General features: G+C 35.5%; 3 protein-coding genes across 5 annotated transcripts; all 3 read left to right on the top strand.

The window, feature by feature from the left end:
* The first annotated feature begins 74 nt into the window (after nt 1–74).
* LOC145627678 (uncharacterized) lies at nt 75–728 on the top strand. The gene has a single exon (XM_081680036.1). It carries the CDS (start codon nt 75–77, stop codon nt 726–728), a length of 654 nt encoding a protein of 217 aa, XP_081536162.1.
* Nucleotides 729–4,050: 3,322 nt separating this feature from the next.
* On the top strand, nt 4,051–4,500 carry LOC145627679 (uncharacterized). Its single transcript, XM_081680037.1, has one exon. It carries the CDS (start codon nt 4,051–4,053, stop codon nt 4,498–4,500), a length of 450 nt encoding a protein of 149 aa, XP_081536163.1.
* A 6,597-nt stretch (nt 4,501–11,097) lies between these two features.
* Nucleotides 11,098–16,128, top strand: LOC145626718 (uncharacterized). Of its 3 annotated transcripts, XM_081679184.1 has the most exons (6): nt 11,100–11,292; nt 11,472–11,613; nt 12,632–12,716; nt 14,987–15,058; nt 15,165–15,241; nt 15,382–16,128. In XM_081679184.1, exons 4-6 carry the CDS (start codon nt 14,990–14,992, stop codon nt 15,641–15,643), a joined length of 408 nt encoding a protein of 135 aa, XP_081535310.1. In that variant the 5' UTR covers nt 11,100–11,292; nt 11,472–11,613; nt 12,632–12,716; nt 14,987–14,989; the 3' UTR covers nt 15,644–16,128. The 3 variants fall into 3 exon arrangements, with proteins under 3 accessions (XP_081535311.1, XP_081535310.1, XP_081535309.1); XM_081679183.1 differs by lacking the exon at nt 11,472–11,613; XM_081679185.1 differs by lacking the exons at nt 11,472–11,613; nt 12,632–12,716 and having other exon boundaries at nt 11,098–11,292.
* The last annotated feature ends 3,575 nt before the right edge of the window (nt 16,129–19,703 follow it).

Raw genomic sequence — 19,703 nt, forward strand, 5'->3', positions numbered from 1 at the left:
TTGGTATTTTTAGTGCTTTAGTACCTATATAACCAAGTATGATTACTTGAATACAACATCATTTCAACATACATATGGCAGCAATCAAGGAATTGAATGAGGATGCCTTCAAGTACTTATCTGAAATCCCAGCACAACACTGTTCGAGACATGCTTTTACCTCGGCTAGTAAATCTGTTATGCTCCTTAATAATTGTTGTGAGAGTTTTAACAATGTATTAAGAGAGGCTAGATCAAAACTTATTCTGCAATTAATGGAATGGATTAGGAGGTACGTTATGCAAAGGTGTTGTGCTAAAAGGGAGGGCTTAAAAAATTTTGAGGGTGTCATAATGCCTAGTGTAGTGAAAATGGTGCATAGGGGTCTAAAAGAAGCAAGTGCAATGAGAATAAATCAAGCTGAACTAAATGAATTTGAGGTTGATCATGAAGATGACACTTATGTGGTGAATTTAGAGAATAGAACATGTGGTTGTTACAGGTGGACTCTTATGGGTATACCTTGTTGGCATGCATTAGCATGCATCCAATTGAGAAGGTTGAACTATGAAGACTTTATACACCCTGCATATCATGTTCAAACCTATGCCAAAACCTATGCCCCGTCCTTTAGAGCCATGCCTGGACAGACTCAATGGGAAATGACCCCATATCCAAAACCATTGCCCCCTCCACATAGAGTTATGCCTGGTAGGCCTAGCAAGAAAGAGAGTGAAGGAACCAGGTGAAGATCAAGAAAAACAAAATGTGAAAAGGGAAAAGAAGCAAAACAGGTGTGGCAAATGTGGTGGTCTTGGTCATTACAAGACTAAATGCACCAATCCAACTATGCAAAAAGTTCCTAAGGGAAGAGGTAGGAATACTGATGCATTTCCTAAAGACACGGGTTCTCAAGCTACAACAACCATCACTCCAACTGCTATTGTTCCTGTCACAACACCTCAACTGAAAGCTCCTACTGTTGCTTCTGATGGAACACAAAGAAAGGGGAAGGGTGTGGGAACAACTGCTGCATTAACTAAGGGGAAGGGTGCTGCTAGTGCTACAGCTACAAAAAAAGGGGGAAGGTGATGCTTCTGATGGTGCTGCAAAACATAAAAAGTCAGCTGCAAAACAGCTTGGATGCAAGAAGAAGAAAGGTGGAACTCAATCTCAGCATGATGGTCCATCACAGACTTCAACATCTGCAACTGGATATCCACCCCTAACAAAGTCTCAAGAACTACCTACACAAAGCAGCAATCCATGATTTGAAGGCCACTTACTCTGTATTTTGCAAGATACAATTATTTCAGTTTGTTTTTATGTTGAACTAAGTACTTATGTGAACCAAGTCCTTGTTTGTAAGGCAATGCTTATATTTAGCATTTATAATGTACTGCTTATTTTGAACAGATATGAAGTTGTGTTAGTTTTGCTTATAATTGACTACCATTATACCAATTTGCAAACACAATTTAAGGAAATCAGATGCAACTTTCATTTCATATACTCATAATTCAAACTACATTCAAAAGTACAAATAATTAGCACTACTAACTACCTAACCAACTTACTGCAGAACCTCACTAATTCTACCCAAAGAGTTTCACAAATATGAAACTCACAACAACAGATACAATAACACAAACGCAAATTATAGACCCATACTTAACCCCATCTCCCTTTTCCATCCCAGTTATATTGTTCCTTCTCCAAAGTTTGTTGTAAAACTTGAACGTAATGAACTTCCTGCCAGGATTGTGGTGGGTCCAAGATGTCCTCTTTGCAACAGGAAACCCACATTCACATCTCATATCCTTCAATAGAGCCATGGTTGCTGCATAATTCATGGTGTTAGTGCATAATGAAACTCCAATTAAAAAGGGGCAAAAAAACCCTAACTTTTCATTACCTGCGATTTTGATGAACAGGGCGAAACTAAATGGCCGAAATCAATTGTGACTCACAAATACTGCAAAGAATTGTCAGTTCAACGCTCGTGAATGATCTCCAATTGATGAGAGAAATTCAAAGAGAGGAAAAAAAAGGGAAATAAGAACAGAGATGAAGGAGGGTTTAAAGGGAAACGTGTTAAGAGGTAGATTAGAAGAAATGGGTGGGAATAGTAAAAATTAAGGTCATGTGACCTGCACATGGGAGGTCAACGTCGGGAAATTTCAGTCAACGCCGGAAAGTGACCTTAGGTCGTCTTGAACAAAATAATTTTTTAATCAGGTTTTACTTGGCCAAAAAAAATTTATAAGGTTTTTCTGAACAAAAAAAGTTGTTATAAATGGTTTTTCCTGACAAATTTTCCTTTAGATAATCATATGTTAATAAAATTATAGGAAAATTCATATTATGAAAGTATACGTTATAACGAATCCTACAATGTATTATACAATACCATTTTTTTTTATTTTTTTTATGTATTAGTGAATTAATCCAGTCATAACCATTATGTGAATAGTGGAAAAAGTCAAAGTATAACACTTATTAAAACACGGAGGGAACATTTTTTTTCTATTTTGGAAATTGTCACACTTCAATCTATAATATTATTAAAACTCATGGGGACAACATGCTTATAGTGACACTTCTTGCTACTAAAGCACTAAAATCGTGTTCAATGAAAAGTGTGAGGGTGCTAAAAGTGTGAGGGTCATAGTCATATAATATCAAGTGGACATTGGTATAGTAGACACATTATGTGACATTTGAATATAAAGCCATTAAACCTTGCAAACAAGTGGTAATAGTTATTCGAGTATGCCTAACTTTTGTAACGACATGTGTCACTCATATGCCACATATGCACTACATGTCATCCTATGTGTCATCCTTCTTCTCTCACCATATTGAATTGTATTATTCCATCCATTTCAATTTGATAGTCCCATATGGAATCAATCACATGCATAAAATAAGAAAAGGAGAATATTTGGAATCTGGCATTAAAGTAAAACACAATTCATAAATAGTTTTGCCTTATTTAATTTTTTTTTAATTTTTTTTTAGGAAAGCATTAGCCATAATTGCATAAATCAAGGGAGTAATTTATTTACTTAGAGTCATGTCATTAATTCACAATCAATTAATCTAACCAATCAGAATTTAATATGTATAAAATAGGAAATAAAAACTAAATTAAAAGTGGAATACTATACATTCAACATGAGTAGATCTTTTTGAAACGCCTAAAATAGTATATAGGATTATATAGGACTAATAAATTGAAACGGAGAGAGTAATGTTTAGTCACTTTAACAAAAACTCTTCATTAGTCTAACTTTAATGCTACTACCTCCGTTCCCGAAGGAACGACCCATTTGGCCTAATTTTAGTCCCAAAAAGAATGACCCATTTGCATTAAAACACCCACCAATTTGCAACAATATTTGTGCAAAATTAGCTTCTCCATATAAAAATTTGATTTTCCATGTAATTTTATTACTTTATCTCTCTAATTTTTTACAAACCCCATGTAAATTTATATTTTCAATATACTTTTATCTTTTTATTTATCTTTCTTACACCCGCGTAATCAACCCTAATGGGTCGTTCTTTCGGGAACGGAGGGAGTATATAATACAATAGTGTTTAATTTAATTGAAAAACTTTTCATATTGACCTCCTATTACATTTTCATTTAGTTATTGATGAGAGGGAAGCTTCGTTCCTATTTCCTTTTATTTCTGTTATTTCTTTTGCCTTGTTGTGAGTGCTGTTAGCAAAGCCTGTCACATAGAATTTTGGACTGTCCTTTTGATTATTCTTTTGTCCTTAGCTGATTACCGTTGTAATGATAGGCTTGTATATATAAAGAATGATGTAATATGCAGTACTCTGAAATTAATGAAATCAATGCTTCCTTCTCTCTCTCATCTACATCTCTTGTGACTTTTGTCATCATGGTATCAGAGCCAAGTTGTTTTGCAATCAGGAATTGAGAGCTTTAGATTGAAGGAAGCCCAACTGATTTTGAAGAATAGCCTCGCAAATTTTCAACTGAAATTTCCCAAATTTATTTTGACCTAGATTTGCTAAACTTTCTTCCCTAATGTCCAAATGGCCGGAGAAACTAATGTTTCTTTGGATTTCACAAATCCACTTTACCTTCATCCTTTCGATGGTACTCACACCATTGCTATTTCGAAACTCACTGGATCTAGCAATTATCGGTCATGGCGAAGGTCGATGGAAATTGCTCTGTCCTCAAAACGCAAACTTGGGTTTGTGACAGGGACGGTGAGTCGCTCAGCTGATGATTCAGCAAAAGAGGAGCTGTGGGACACCTGTAAATCCACCGTTATAGGATGGATCCACGCTTCGGTGTCAGATTCGATCAAAAGCTTGATACTCTTTCTGAGTACAGCGAGAATGATCTGGTCTCACCTTGAGAAGCGATTTTCGCTTACAGATGGGTCACGCAAATACAAACTCAGTAGAGATTTGTATGCATTGAAGCAAAATGGAGCTGTTCATGAATACTACACGAGCATGCGTGGTCTATGGTAGAAGTTAGAGTCGATGAGTTCTCTTCCTACAATAACCACAACAGCCACAGATATCGCTGCATTCTTGAGAGCAATGGAGAGGCAACAAGAAGAAAGCCGACTCTTCCAATTCCTAAATGGATTGGATGAAGAATACAGTCCTCAGAGAAGCCAACTTCTGCTCATGGCTCCTCTGCCGACCGTTGAGACAGCCTGCTCTGCCATTCAGCAAGAAGAATCGCAGAGGGAGGTGCTAAAATCTGCCAAAACAGAGGTGGAAACGGTTGCTATGCTCAGTAAGACTTCAGAAATCATCTGTAATGAATGTGGAGGGAAGGGACACTATGCCAGAAAATGCTTCGAAGTGATAGGGTATCCAAAATGACATCCAAAGTCCAGGAAACAACAAAAAATGAAAGACAAGTCCAAGGCAGATACGAAGGTGGCTGCAATGGGACAGATGAGTTTCGAGGGCACATCTGATGCTGGCTCTGTCACATGCACTAGCTCTCAATTCGACCAATTCTTGAAGAAATTCACTGGTATGTCTGCTCACTCATCCTCTGTTGTATCTGAAACTGATGATGAGTTAGAACAAATTTTTGGGGGTATGGTTACCTGTTGTAGTGCCTTTAGTGGTGAAAATGTGTGGATCATAGACTCAGGTGCCTCTGATCATATGACATGTAATGTAAATGCGATGCAAAATCTTGTTCTGGTCAATAATGTGCCTAGTATTAACTTGCCTAATGGTGTTGTGTCAAAAATATCACATATTGGTGATGTAAAACTTGTTGGGGGTTTGATGTTAAAAAATGTGTTGGGGGTGCCTACTTTTAAGCACAACCTTTTGTCTGTCAATAAACTCAGCAAGGATAATGACTGTAATGTTGTGTTTCACTCTGGCTTCTGTGTGATAAAGGGCAATAGTGATCAGAAGATCAAGGGGTTGGGCAAGCTTCACAATGGCTTGTATTATCTGATAGACAAACCCTCATAACATGGGAACCTTAGTGCTCTGTGCACTGCCTTCAGTGGCAAAGCTGCTACTGGTCTGGCAGTGTGGAATCCTTCACACTGTGGCATAATAGGTTGGGGCATGCTCCTGCTCCTAAACTCAAACTTATTCCTTCCTTAGCAAATTAAATAGGGTCTTTTGACTGCACCTGCATAACCTGCCCTATGGCTAGGTTTGTCAAACAGCCATTTCAGTTGAGTAACTTTGTGGCAAAGCATACATTTGAAATCATTCACAGTGATGTTTGGGGCCCTTATAAAGTGAGCTATAAGGGAAAATTCAGGTTCTTCTTGACTGTGGTAGATGATTACAGCAGGTATACATGGATATACCTGTTACAAGAGAAGTCTCAATGCCTGAATATTCTGGAAACTTTTGTGAACTATGCAAGCACTCAATTTGGAAGAAAGGTTAAGATTGTGAGATCTGACAATGCTCTTGAGCTGGATGACACTAAAGCTAATCCTTCGTTTGCAACTTACGGCATAGTGCATCAAACATCATGTGTTGAAAGACCTCAACAGAATGGAAGGGCTGAGAGAAAACACAAACACTTGCTTGAAATTGCAAGAGCAATTAGATTTCAAGCTGGCATTCCCTTGACTTTCTGGGGTGATTGCATCCTTGCTGCTGCATACATAATCAATAGACTTCCCTCTCCTGTCCTGAACAGTCAAACACCTTACCAAAAGCTTCACAAAAAATTCCCTGGATATGATGAGATGAGAGTGTTTGGGTGTCTCACCTTTGCCTACAACCCTGCTCTCAAAACTGATAAACTTAGTCTTAGGGGTGTGCCTTGTATTTTCTTGGGTTATCCTCCAAATACTAAGGGGTATGTTCTCATGAACTTGCTTACTCAGAAAAGATTTATTTCAAGAAATGTGAAGTTTCATGAAATGATATTTCCTTATAACAATGCAATCCTCAAAAGTATCCTTCAACCTGTGTCATCAGACACACCCCAACCACCTTCTCACTTGTTGTATGAAGATTTGTCTCCAATACATCTTGCAAACAATGATACTCAGAAAACTGATTCAGCATCTGACTTACCAGAACATGCACACTGCCAGTCTTCCTGAGGCCTCTCAAGAATCCATCAGAACACCAGAATCTGTGATCAGAAGATCCAATAGACCCACTCAAGAACCTGTATGGATGAAGGATTATAAGAAGCTGGCATGTGCAGCTGATTTCCAGCCAGTGTGTGTTGCTAGTGAAGGTAACACCAGTGTGTCCTCAGAATTTTGGTGTTTCCTAGCAAGTGTGTCAAATGAAACTGACCCCACTTCATTTGATGAAGCAAAGAAGAATCCAACTTGGATTTCTGCTATGAATGAAGAGCTTGCAACACTTGAAGCAAACAACACTTGGGAACTGACTCATATTCCATATGGGAAGAAAGCCATAGGTGCTAAGTGGCTGTATAAAACCAAATTGAACCCAGATGGAACTGTGGAGAGAAAGAAAGCCAGACTTGTCATTCTTGGTTGCAGACAGAGACTAGGAATTGATTTTGATCAAACCTTTGCCCCTGTTGCTAAAATGACCACAGTCAGGTCATTGTTAGCTGTAGCAGCAATGCAGGGATGGATCACAACACAGATGGATGTGAAGAATGATTTTCTGCATGGAGAGTTGATTGAAGATGTGTATATGAAGATACCAAGGGGCTATGTAGGGCCAGGCATGCCTGTTAGTCCAGAACAGGGGGAGCTATCTGAAATCAAGGAGCTCAAGTTGAAGAAATCCCTGTATGGACTTAAACAAGCTCCACGTCAATGGTTTGCCAAGCTTACAGAGGCCTTGAAATCATTCCAGTACACTCAGTCAAAAGCTGACTACTTCCTCTTTACCAGGCAGTCAAGAAGTAGTTTTGTTGCTGTCCTCATTTATGTTGATGACCTGTTGATTGCAGGAAATAATCAACAAGAGATTGTTAATCTGAAGGCTCTTCTTTCAAAGAAGTTCAAAATGAAAGACCTTGGCAAACTGAGGTATTTTTTAGGCCTGGAAATTGAACACTCAAAATCAGGGATATTTGTATCTCAGAAGAAGTATGCTCAGGACATGATCAAAGAGTTTGGACTTGCAAAAGCCACACCAGTGAAAGTGCGTATGGACACTCATACTAAGCTGACACCTAGTTTGGGTGATCCTCTCCCTGATGCAAAAATCTATCAGAGATTGGTGGGAAAATTATTGTACTTAACTGTAACAAGACCTGACATCAGCTTTGCAGTTCAAGTTCTGGCCCAATTCATGCAAGCTCCAACCACAGCTCACCGCAAGCAGCCAAGAGAGTGCTGAGGTATCTCTTGAAATTGTCCCAGCAAAGGCATTCTGCTAGCCAGTGAAACTGCTATCATACTCACTGCATACTGTGACAGTGATTAGGCTGGCTGTCCAGTCACAAGGAGGTCTACTACAGGATACTGCATTCTGTTGGGGGATTCACCAGTGTCATGGAAAGCTAAGAAACAGTCACTGGTAGCTAGGTCTTCAGCTGAAGCAGAGTACAGAGCAATGGCTCTTACCATCTGTGAAGTGACTTGGCTAAATTATTTGCTGAGAGACTTGGGCATCAAAAATCTTGGGCCTACTATTCTGAGATGTGATAACAAGGCTGCTATTTCTATTGCATCTAATCCAGTGCTGCATGAAAAGACCAAACATGTTGAAATTGATCAACATTTTGTGAGAGAGAAAGTTCAAGAAGCTGTTGTAAAGCCAACTTATGTCTGCAGTTCAGAACAACTGGCTGACATTCTAACCAAGGTTCTACCAGTGCAACAACATGAATATCTACTAGGCAAGCTTGGAGTTACTTCTCATGCTCATCAAGCTTGAGGGGGAGTGATGAGAGGGAAACTTCGTTACTATTTCCTTTTATTTCTGTTATTTCTTTTGCCTTGTTGTGAGTGCTGTCAGCACAACCTGTCACATAGAATTTTGGATTGTCCTTTTGATTATTCTTTTGTCCTTAGCTGATTACCGTTGTAATGATAGGCTTGTATATATAAAGAATGTTGTAATATGCAGTACTATGAAATTAATGAAATCGTGCTTCCTTCTCTCTCTCATCTACATCTCTTATGACTTTTGTCATCAGTTATTAATATTGTTCAACATTAACTCTTCTAAATTAATTTAATCAAACTTATAATTTACGATGATCCGGGGCATCGCCCGGGTCAATAACTAGTTTCAAATTACACCTCCTAATTTCCATTTTCTCAATTTTCCCAATTTCCCTTAACCCTAACTCAAACTCCTAAACAATACTTCCCACTGAGCCCATGAGCCCCCGTCCCTCCGACCATTGCCCACGACACCAGACTGCAGACCGAGTTGCCGCCTACCTGACACCGAGCCATTTGCTACACAGCGCCACAGGACGACAGAAGCACTTCGGGACATCCACTCCTCGATTGAGCAGCTGAGTTCGAGCTGCCAGCTGCCCCGCTGCCCAACACACTTTGAGACAGTAAGTTCAACATTTTTTTTAATTTAATTGATAATTGTTATTTTGATAATTTGAAATATAATTGAATAATTGGTTGTGAATTTGTGAAGTTAGATTCTTGGTTAGTTGTTGGGGGTTTTTTAATTGATGATTGATGTAAAATTTATTTGATGTCTTGATTGATTATTAGCATTTTGTGTGTTATTGATTTATTATATAAAAGCTAGATTTCCAATGTTACCATAATACCATGTAATTTCTTTAATACTCCGTAATTGTATGAATTTTATTTTATCTTAATGTGGATTTTAGAGTTTTCAATATAGGCCCCGTTTGGTTTAATGTAAAATATTTTCAATGGAAAATTAATTTTCATGGAAAACATATTTTCAAGGAAAAACACAATTGTAAATCAGTTTTCCTTTGTTTGGTTGCATACAAGAAAAGTCCAAGAAAAATAAAAAATAAGAGTGGAAATATAAGGATGAATGAGAGGGAAGTAAAAAAAGAGATAAAGAGGAGAGAGGAAAATGTGGCTTTCCTTGTTTTGGGAAGGAAAATGTTTTCCTTTATTAAGGATGAAATTTTCCACCCCTTAACAAACCAAACAAAGGAAAATGGGAAAAAATGAAAAATTCATTTTCCATGAAAACCTTTTACATCAAACCAACAGGGTCGTAGTCTTTTTAGAAACGTGCGAGGAAGTCACATTTCACCTAGTTCAACTGTTCAAGGGATTCTTCAGTAAAAGGAGGAGATGTTGTCTCCTAATGATGTTTTATAGTGCAAAAGTAAACTTTACAATTGTAGGAGTTAGTTGAATTTTTGTAAGTGTAATCCAAAATTAAACTTGGTCAGGCCAAAACTTTTAAGCTTTCCCGGCCAAGTGATCGAGTCGTGCTTCAACGTGGGATGGATTGGGCCTAAATGACCCATTTTTTAATAAAGAAAATAGTGTTAGACCCCGGTAATGTCTCGAGTTACTGCATTATTTTCATGATAAAAATCTTATTAATATTCACAAACTTTTAAAAAAATCGGGTGTACAATAATTATTGTACATCCATTTTAAATCTCTCTTAAAGTGATCAAAAGTTACCCCTAAAATGAATAAAAGTTACCCTAATATGTATAAAAGTAACCCAATACAAATAAAAATAATCTACGTTTTATTGGTAAAGAATCACATTTTAAATGACTAAAATTCAATTATTAGTGATTGAAAGTAATTTTATCACCCTTATAAAACTTTTCTTGTTCGATTTATAAAAAAAATCATATTATGTTCAAAGTTACCCAAAAAAAGACAAAAAGTTACCCTAAATTGGCTTAAAGTTACCCCTATACTGCTCGATGTACACTAATATTAGTGTAAACCGGATGTATACAAAAGTTTTTGATTCATATTTAATTTTTATTGTTTGACATGTAATATGGTAATAACTTAATGGCTAACATGTTTAGTTCAAATCTTTTAAGAACCATATTTTTAGACATGGAGTAATAATCGGATTAAATGTGGAGAGCGTCACGTGGCACCTAAACTTCTTTAGGAACACCTTGAAGAAAGCGTCGCGTAACACCTAAACTTCTTTAGGAACACCTTTTAATATATAGTATAGATTTACTTCGTATCTGAAAACCTCCCTAAAACCTTTCTTGGACGTTTCAAATTTTTGTAACGGCAGTTACTCAGCCGTCGAGCAGATGTGAATCAACCGTCGGCGCAGCTGGTGACCTGCGAATATAACACCCGTAGGAGCAGTAGCGGACCTCCCGTCAGAGTTTTAGGTGATCTACTAGCAGAGCTGTAGGCGGCTATCGAAAATTCGAGCAAGACAGTTTATTGTTCTTCGTTTTTCTATTGGCTGCTCTGGTTTTGATAGTTGCGATTAGTTGTAATTGAATGGGTAATTTCAGTGGCGATTCAAGTAATACTGAAAAAAAAAATAATAATAATAATAATAATAATAATAATAATAAGAATAATAATAGGAATAAATATTAAACTCCGCAAATATATTTACGTTTACATCCCGCGTTCTTGTGGTGAAAGCCTTACATTTTGGGACAAAGGTCAGGGTTTCGATACCCAACACCTTTATTTCCTTTCTTTTAATTTTGGGTTTTACTTATCTTCAATTCAATTCCTAATTTTACAGAAAGAAAACATCGAAGAACCCTAACTTCTCCCTCACTCTCAGGACCGGCGCCGCTTTCAGATCAACGTTGGCCGCACTCTGCCGACGGCTGACCGGCGTTCGCCTGCTTTCCTTCAGCCTTCTCTGAGTTCTTTCTCTTCGACAAATCAAAACTTCAGTCTTCAGGTTTAGTTTTTAATTAATCTATTTTTTTTGGTAAATTGTTAATTGAAATTGTGATTTCATACATTTGTATGTGAACATGTGATTCTGTGAATGTAATGTAAAATGTAAAATGTAGAATGTTAAATTGTTAATTGTTAATTGAACATGAGATAATGATGATTGTATTTGGGTATTTGAAGAACTTGGGTTTTTGTTGAATTATTGGAATTTCTACGAAGAGAAAAGAATGGCTACGAGAGATTCAAGCTCAAAAAGTGGCAGAAGCATTAAATTTAGGTGAGCTTGAGAGTGGGCAAGGATTAAACCAAGAGCTAGGCATAGGTAGGCCATGTGATACTTGTTTATTCCTGTTAATCACTTTGCTTCTTTAATACACAAAAGTTGCTTAGACTTGCTGAATATTATCCAATTCAGTTCTCAAGTAATGATTTGATAAGGCTTCGATTTGAGCTAGACTACTTTGTTAAAGAAATGCGAAGGGATGATAGGTTTCGAGAAGCTAACGATCTTAGCCAACTTTCTATATATGATGCTTGTTGAAATCCAAAAACATAAATCTTTCAAACTTGTTATGTATTGTGCACACTCGAATTTTATTTTGAATTATGATATTTGATATCCCTGAATTTGTTTGGAGAGTCCGAACCCATAACGAGCAAATCCTGGAATCGCCACTGGGTAATTTGGATTTTGTTGTTTCTGTAATTGGATTGTTTTTTTTATGAGATTCTTCAAATTTGCTTACTTTTTGCAGCAAACTACGCTTTTAGGTATTAATTTTTCATTTATTCTTTTATCCTTAAACTCTGAATCTTAAACACTATACCTGATGACCTTAAGAAGCAAGGTTATAGTATATATGATTTGAAAAAAATTCCCACTTTTTCGAAGTTATCTTTCGATCTGGTAGTTCTTTTGAAAGTAGAGACACCCTTATTCTGGGTTAGTTGTTCACCACTATTATGTAGAATTTTGAAAGTAGAGACACCCTATTGAAATAGCCAAGTTAATTGTTCAAAATTAATTATGTTGTTAGTATGAATTCTATTGATTCATGTGGTGATTAATTGTTTGTTGCTTAGAACCTGGAGTTCTCAAACTTTCTTCTTTATTGTTATTTGGAAGAAGAAATTATACATAATAGTGGTGATGTTACATACAATGGAGGAGAGCAGAAATTTGCATTTGGAGTTGTGAGGTTATTGGTGAATATTATTTAAGGGTCAGCTAACTATTTATGTAAAAATGGGTTAGGGCGGGCCTTAAAAGGGTTTTTGACATAATCCTTGTTTTGTAGTCCTAATATTCTCACTCTCACCTTCTATTTCTACCTCTGCAGTTTCTCTTGATAAATCCTGCATCAAATTCGAGCTAATCACGCTCAACAAAATCAAGCATATTACTTTCTTTTATCCATTCATCAGGTTTGTGCTTTTATTTTTTTCCTTGATTTTTTAAACTGAAATTGGATTTAATTTGCAATTTTGGGGAATTTCACGCAATTTTATATTGTTTGTTGCTAACTTGACTTATTTGAGCTAAATGCAAATCAATTATACATCGTATTGTATTTGACAAGTTCAAGCTAAATCTTAATCAATTAAGTAATCAATTTGACACATCAAACCTAATAAGTTTTGTATATTTGATTTTTATGAAAATTTATGTTTTTGTTGAAATTTATTGATGGGTTTTGTAGGGTTAAGTCCTCCTATGGTTAAGATGATAATAAACAGGGATGAACATAAGTTTTCCCCATCTTTGTCCTTAATCTCCCCCAAAATTCTAATTTACACAGAATTGGTTATCCAATTAACTCCAACTTAATTTAATGTCTGCTGCTCAATCAATTCCTGCTGATATTGGTTGTAAACTTTAAAATTTTGCCTAAATCCTTTTGAATTTTAATTATGTATGTTTAAGGTCGTTGCTCTTCATGATCTTAGATATATGTTTTTTTGAGGGCTCATGATCTTACATATTATGTTTGATTAATTTGCGTTTTTTGCTGGTATTGTCTCAAGAAAATAGTTGTGCAGTAAGTCATCTTTAACATGTATTGTGTCTTTTCTTGAATTTTCGAGCTGTTGCGTTCATAATTTGTACAAAAAGTGTGGTGTAACATTGATATATATATACATACATACAAGTATTAATGTCTGAAAATAGGATGTTATGAAAGAAATAGTTGGGCCTTGAGGAACTGCTGTCATTTTTTGAATTGAAATATGTTATTGTACTGCTGTGTAACTATACTACTATAGTGACCTTTTCTATCTGATAAATTCACATAATGATAGCAACAAATCTTTTATTTAACTTAAACTAATAATGATCAGCAAATTAAATCACAATTGAAGTTCAATCAAACATCCTAAAGTGCATGTAATTTTCATCATAATACTTGTACAAGCTAAATCAGTGACTCCAGTCACAAAAAAGTTATTAATTATGAATAATAATATAGAGCTAAAGAAGAATAATATACCAGAAAAAAGGCCATAGAGTACAAATCAAGTTAAAACAAATTGATGAGGGAGATTTGGAAACAGATTGATGATCTGAATTGCTTTGGACTTCACTTTCACTTCCTCCTAAGATGGCATTTTGATTAGCTGACATGCACTTTATAAATTGATGATCTACGATGGTATCTAATAGGGTAAATGTGTTGTTCTCTTGATGGAATGGGTCTAATACGTTAATGTATCTATAGAAGTAGATGACATCCTATTTGATGGTATTAAAACGAGGGGCTGTACAATGTGGCTCATTAGTTATCAGTACAGCAGATGCATACCATCTCAAACATGGTAGCTGCCACGATTATTTTCTAGAATAGAGGAGTTGTGAGTAGCCATATCATTTTCTTGTTTATTATAATTATATATTTAGCCATATCGTTTTCTTGAGTGGCTCTTTCCTATTGTTATAGTTGGGGAGGGGGAAACTATTTTAGGTTCGAGATGAGCTGATGAGGTTTCAGTATTTATTTTCGTGTTTTATGGTTCAAGTTTGTAGTGCATTGGTGCAATTTCTTTTGAATGTATTGTGGGGTGATGTAATCATGTTTTGTTGACTATTTGATAGCTAAGTATAAAGTTTGTAGAGCTCTCTAACTTCAAAACTGAATACTTTATCCTGTTGGATTATGATTATCTTGTGTATGTCTGAATTTCTGGTAGAATCATCCAATCCCGTGATCTTATTTTGAATTATGAAGATTTCTTGTTAGTAGAAATTGATGTAAAAAAATTTGTTGAATCATAAGGGATCCTCTCTCTCTCTCTCTGCAACTACAACTTTTATCTGTGAATCATCCTTGCGTATGCTATGGCACTGTCACTGCCTTCTGAGGGATATGCCTGCCATTATCTATTTAGGTCGAAGCTGCTTTACAAAATATTGAACAAAAAGTTAGGTAAGCAACACAATTTATTGAGTTTTGGAGGAGTTGAAAAGGAGCTATTGTGTTTGTGACAGTATGGGTAGAGGTTGGGCTGTTTTAGAGAAAAAAAAAGGGGGGGGGGGGGGGGGGGTTGGGAGTTGAAATTCTAAAAAAAGTTACTGACCATGTTTACCTTAGAGACTGGTGTTGATTATTTGTCCTTTGTTTCCTGGAATTATGCAATTTAAATTTGTGAATGTTAATGTACTCCATTATAAGTAAATTAATCGAGATTTATCCCTGCAGATCATGAGTACAAAGGAGAAGCCACCAGCATCATTGCCCAAACTTATGACACTTAACAGGGGGTTTAAATTGGTAAGTATTGTGGTTGGTTCCTTTTAATATTATGTGTCAACCTGAATAAAGACAGGCTTCACGTTGGCACATTGCTTAAGATTATCATTCTGCTGCTTATGTGTAGGCTGAGCAGTGGGTTAAAAATATGCCTGGAGATGAGGAGGAGGCAGAGGAGACAGAAGTGGAAGCTAGACCTGCTAGGTTAGTTTTCTGTCCTCTAAATTCATCAGCCATTTCTTACACCATCGTCTATTGAAGAGGAAACTAAAGAAGGGAAGTTCAATCAAATACTGGTCAGTAGTTTTGGAAACTTGTTACAGTTTGTTAATGTGTATTTGTAGGCTTGGTCTTGGGGCAAAAGTTCCTCGTAAATCACAAGTTGGACCTATATATGACCCTGTTGAGAGGAGATTACATAAGAAGTTTGGTGCAGGGAGAAAGAAACCTGCTGGTGATGAGGATTCCATTCCACCTCCAAAGAATGAAATAGATAATGGCGATGAGGATGATGATGAAAATTTAGACAGTAGAACTTATTCTTTTGCCAAAAAGAGACCTGCTCTTCCTCCCACGACACCACAGTCAAAGAAGAAACATAAGTAACAAGTGATAAAAGGTGTATCCTTATTATTTGCCCTGTAGTCTGCCTGATGTATTCTTCTAATGATATATGATAACCCTTGCTTTAATGCTAATTCTTTCGACAACTTCCATGACCTGCTTACTGAATTAATTGGTAGCCAACTAGCCAAGGGATCATATGCCCTTCCAGGCGCCTTTTGATTCTCCCATCTGCAGTTGTTGGGTTGGCTCCGTTATTTTTACCCAAGGCATACATTAATTTGGAAATCTTCTAGTTTGGACTTGAACTGAAGTTTTGATTCCTCCGCGAGTGGTGTTGTCATGGATTTCAGCTCGGTGTTTAGAGTGTCAAAAACATACCGAGTATCACCAAATGTCCAAACCCCCTTGAGTCACTTCATCATCCTCGTTACGGTGTTAATTTTATAGAGGTAGCTTTATCTTCTTTTTTGTTGAAATAATTAAGTCTTTTTTACTACCTCATAACCTCATTACGGTGTTAATTACTTTGTGTATATTGCTTTATGTTCTTTTCTACCAAATGTCCAAATTTAAGTCTCATTTGTTTTTTTTTTTTTTTTTTTTTTTTTTTTTTTTTGTTTGTATAAATTATTAATATAGTAACAAGAAGAATAAAATAGCAGAGTTTGATTAACGATGAGTATAATTGACAACAGAAAGAGATAATGCAATTTGCTTGATTAAACATATATTTTAAAAATTGAATAAAAATGATTTGTGATTGATATATTAATGAGATTTATTTTGGGGTGAAATGAGAATTACGGCGAGAGTGTACTCAAATTTCCTTCTTGGTTTAATTTCTACTTACCTTATTCACATTGAGTGGATTAATTATATATCGATCGAACTTCAAAATATCCCTTGCTCTGCTTTGACAATTGTTTTATATAATGTGAACTATTTTCAGATACCTTAAAAAGACTTGTTAATGTTAAGAGTGCTTGATTTTCATTTCTTAAAACGAATTTAGGCACTATTACTACGATGATGCAGGTTTATGAACTTAATTTAGTTATTGGGCCCGAATAATGCTCCAAAATATTACATGTATTACAATAATTGTCATTAATATTACAGTCTTACATTTATTGGTTTTTGTTTATTATGTTGTGATGTACCTTATATATTTCGTTTTCAATAAAGGGCACATATCATGACATAATTCAAAGGTTAAAGAGATCGTGAGCTTCACCCTATCACAGGAATGGGGGGATGAGTAACCGAGACCCCATCACTTGGGGGGAACTATCCTTCTATCTCCTAGATCCTCATTTTGCAACACTTATTATAGATAGACATTATTAGTCTATTACTATTATGATGTGATTTTATGAGCTTAATTAGGCATTGTTCCTATGATAATGCTCTTTATTTTACTCATACATATAGTGAAATAATTACTTTTCCGACCACATATTTAATATTACTATGTTAATACAGTTTTATTTTATTCATACATAGGGTGAAACAATTACTTTTCCGACCACAGATTCTAGACACCAAGTGTGAAAGTATCACCATCAACATTGCAAAATGGGTTCATGGTAATATGGCATATCCAACAGTAAGAGAAATCTTGTCAAAGTAGGCCAATGCTTTGTGTTCAAGTGCCAATAAAACAAAAAGAAAAAAAAAACCTTTTTCTTTATGTGTGTGTAACACTTATATAGGTGTGTCTTACAGGTGTTGGCGTCTAACATTGAGTCTAGCAGAAATATGATAGTTAAACGGTGTTTGTATTTTGTAAGTGTTTGGGTCTAGTCCATGTCGTAAGCCCAATGTATCTGAAATGGCGAAAATACTCCTTCATGATCCAACCCACCATCCTTAGCCATCTATTTATCATCATAAAGTACAAATTTACCTCTAGTATGTCCAATAAAGTATATCTGTAAATAACCAACCAATGATTAATGATGGTAACCTTTTCTAATCTCTCTCATTTTCTCTCTACATTCACTCTCTAGAAAGTTCTCTCTCTCTCTAGCTACTTTCTCTCTTTTAAAAGTATGTTTCACTGACTAAAGCATCGGAGGGGTTTTCCCGGGACCCTCGGAGTAGCTAACCTTCTCTCTTGCAGGCAGAGCTCTCAAACACTTTTGCAAGCGGAGCTTAAGGACTTTTAGACTATTGGACATATGATCTAGGACATCTTGATACACCCAAAATACCCTAACACTTCCAAGAGTAATCTGTTTCCAGAAACAATAAGCTATATAGCTTGCCTTCGCTCCTAAATTTTGGAGTTCTAATATCCTAAATTGTAAATTACATAAAACTTAATTGACGAGGAATGAATTATAAAAAAAGCAGCCCAACATTGAATGAATGAAAAAAAAAAAAAAACTTTTCTTCATAATTCTATCCAACTCATTAATCAAGCCTATAATTTCTCATCTATTAAAAACAATTTTTAAATTCTCTGTTCGAAAATGCAAGTCAAGCTTACTTAATTAAGAAAAAATTGTCACATTTTTTTAAACCGGTTTTGGGCAACCCTCTCAACCAAGATTCAGTATACAAGTAATACAACTATACAAATGTACAACTACTTATTACTTATGACGGGGTAGAGATAGTGAACACTACGTAATATAAATGACATTATTATAATAAATAAACGATGTGTTTGTGTAAAGTTGGTGTTGTACACTTAGTTAAGAATTGGGACATACTGGATGATTTGATCAAACAAAGGCAGTAGTAATAGGCTAATATTCAAATTAGTTAACTTTTAACTAGAACACATATATACCATTGGGAGAAATCTCAACTTTTAGTTGCACAATAGAACACTATAACACTCAACTGTTAGTTGCACAATAGAAACACTATCAAAAAAATTATGCAACCATCACATAGTTTCACCTTTCACTTTACTTCTTCAATTGTTGAGGAGAAACTAGGTAAACAACTTCTACGATTGATTAATAAAATAATAACTCGAGATTATCATACAATTCAACCTCCATCTTTTTACTTCCTAAAAAGTTACTTATATAAACATATCGTATAAGTACATGTCTACCAAACAACCACCCAAGACATGTTTTTGAAAAAACTCGTATTTCACGGGCTAATTTAGATTAGCCAATTGGAAAACGCCTCCACATCAATTCAACTATTCAAAGGCGACTTTGACAGCGAACATGCACCTCTAAATTTCCATGGCTGGTGAAATGATTCCCCCACCACTAGTGTGAGTTGTGTATTAATTAAATTTAATTAAGAACCAAACTTTAATATTTGTACTTTATTAGTGTGATTATTATAATTAGGCTTTTTTTTTTTTTTATCGTGTGGTCCACATTTTCTTAATGCAAGTTTTACGGATTCCTTTTCAACAATCCTTTCAATTATGACACAAAAATTATATAAAATATAGTTTTCATGAAAGTGTAACCTTATTTGTTCTTTAGTCATAGGCATAACGCATATTAATATTTGATTAATTAAAATTATGTGGACCATGATAATCTTCTCCGTCCAACTTCAACATTAGGATGCTAAGACTATGTAACTTTGATTAGGTAATGCTAATTAGTGGTTAATTAACATCGACACGTGAATCCATGTGAAGTGGGCCCCCCTTGTTTTACTTAAGACTTTGTGTTAAGAATAAAAACAATCATATTAGGGATATCGTTTATCCTTGATCAATTTCAAGATAACATCTTATTCCTTGAACTAAAGTAGGAGAAAGCAAGAAAAGCACAAATTCTTACATACACATACATTAAGTATACAACAAGCAATGACAAATTAACAACGTACATGTCCTCCTAATAACTAATACTTTAACACCACTACATGTGTACAATTGATGTTCTTTAAACAAAGAGAATAAGCCATGTTCTTTTAATTTTGAGTTGGATTAATTTTTGAACTGGATTAAATTGAATTGAGCTAAAAATAAGTCTAAATAACCAGGGTTTAAATGTTGTTCAAATGATACAAAATAACGAAGACAGAAGAAAATTCAGTCTTATAAAATTGAAGCATAATTATTACAGATTTACAGGAATAAAATCAGATAGAAAAAATTAACCTCAATAAT

This window comes from Chenopodium album, chromosome 4, assembly GCF_948465745.1.
Source record: "Chenopodium album chromosome 4, dcCheAlbu1.1, whole genome shotgun sequence".
Classification (NCBI taxonomy): domain Eukaryota; kingdom Viridiplantae; phylum Streptophyta; class Magnoliopsida; order Caryophyllales; family Amaranthaceae; genus Chenopodium; species Chenopodium album.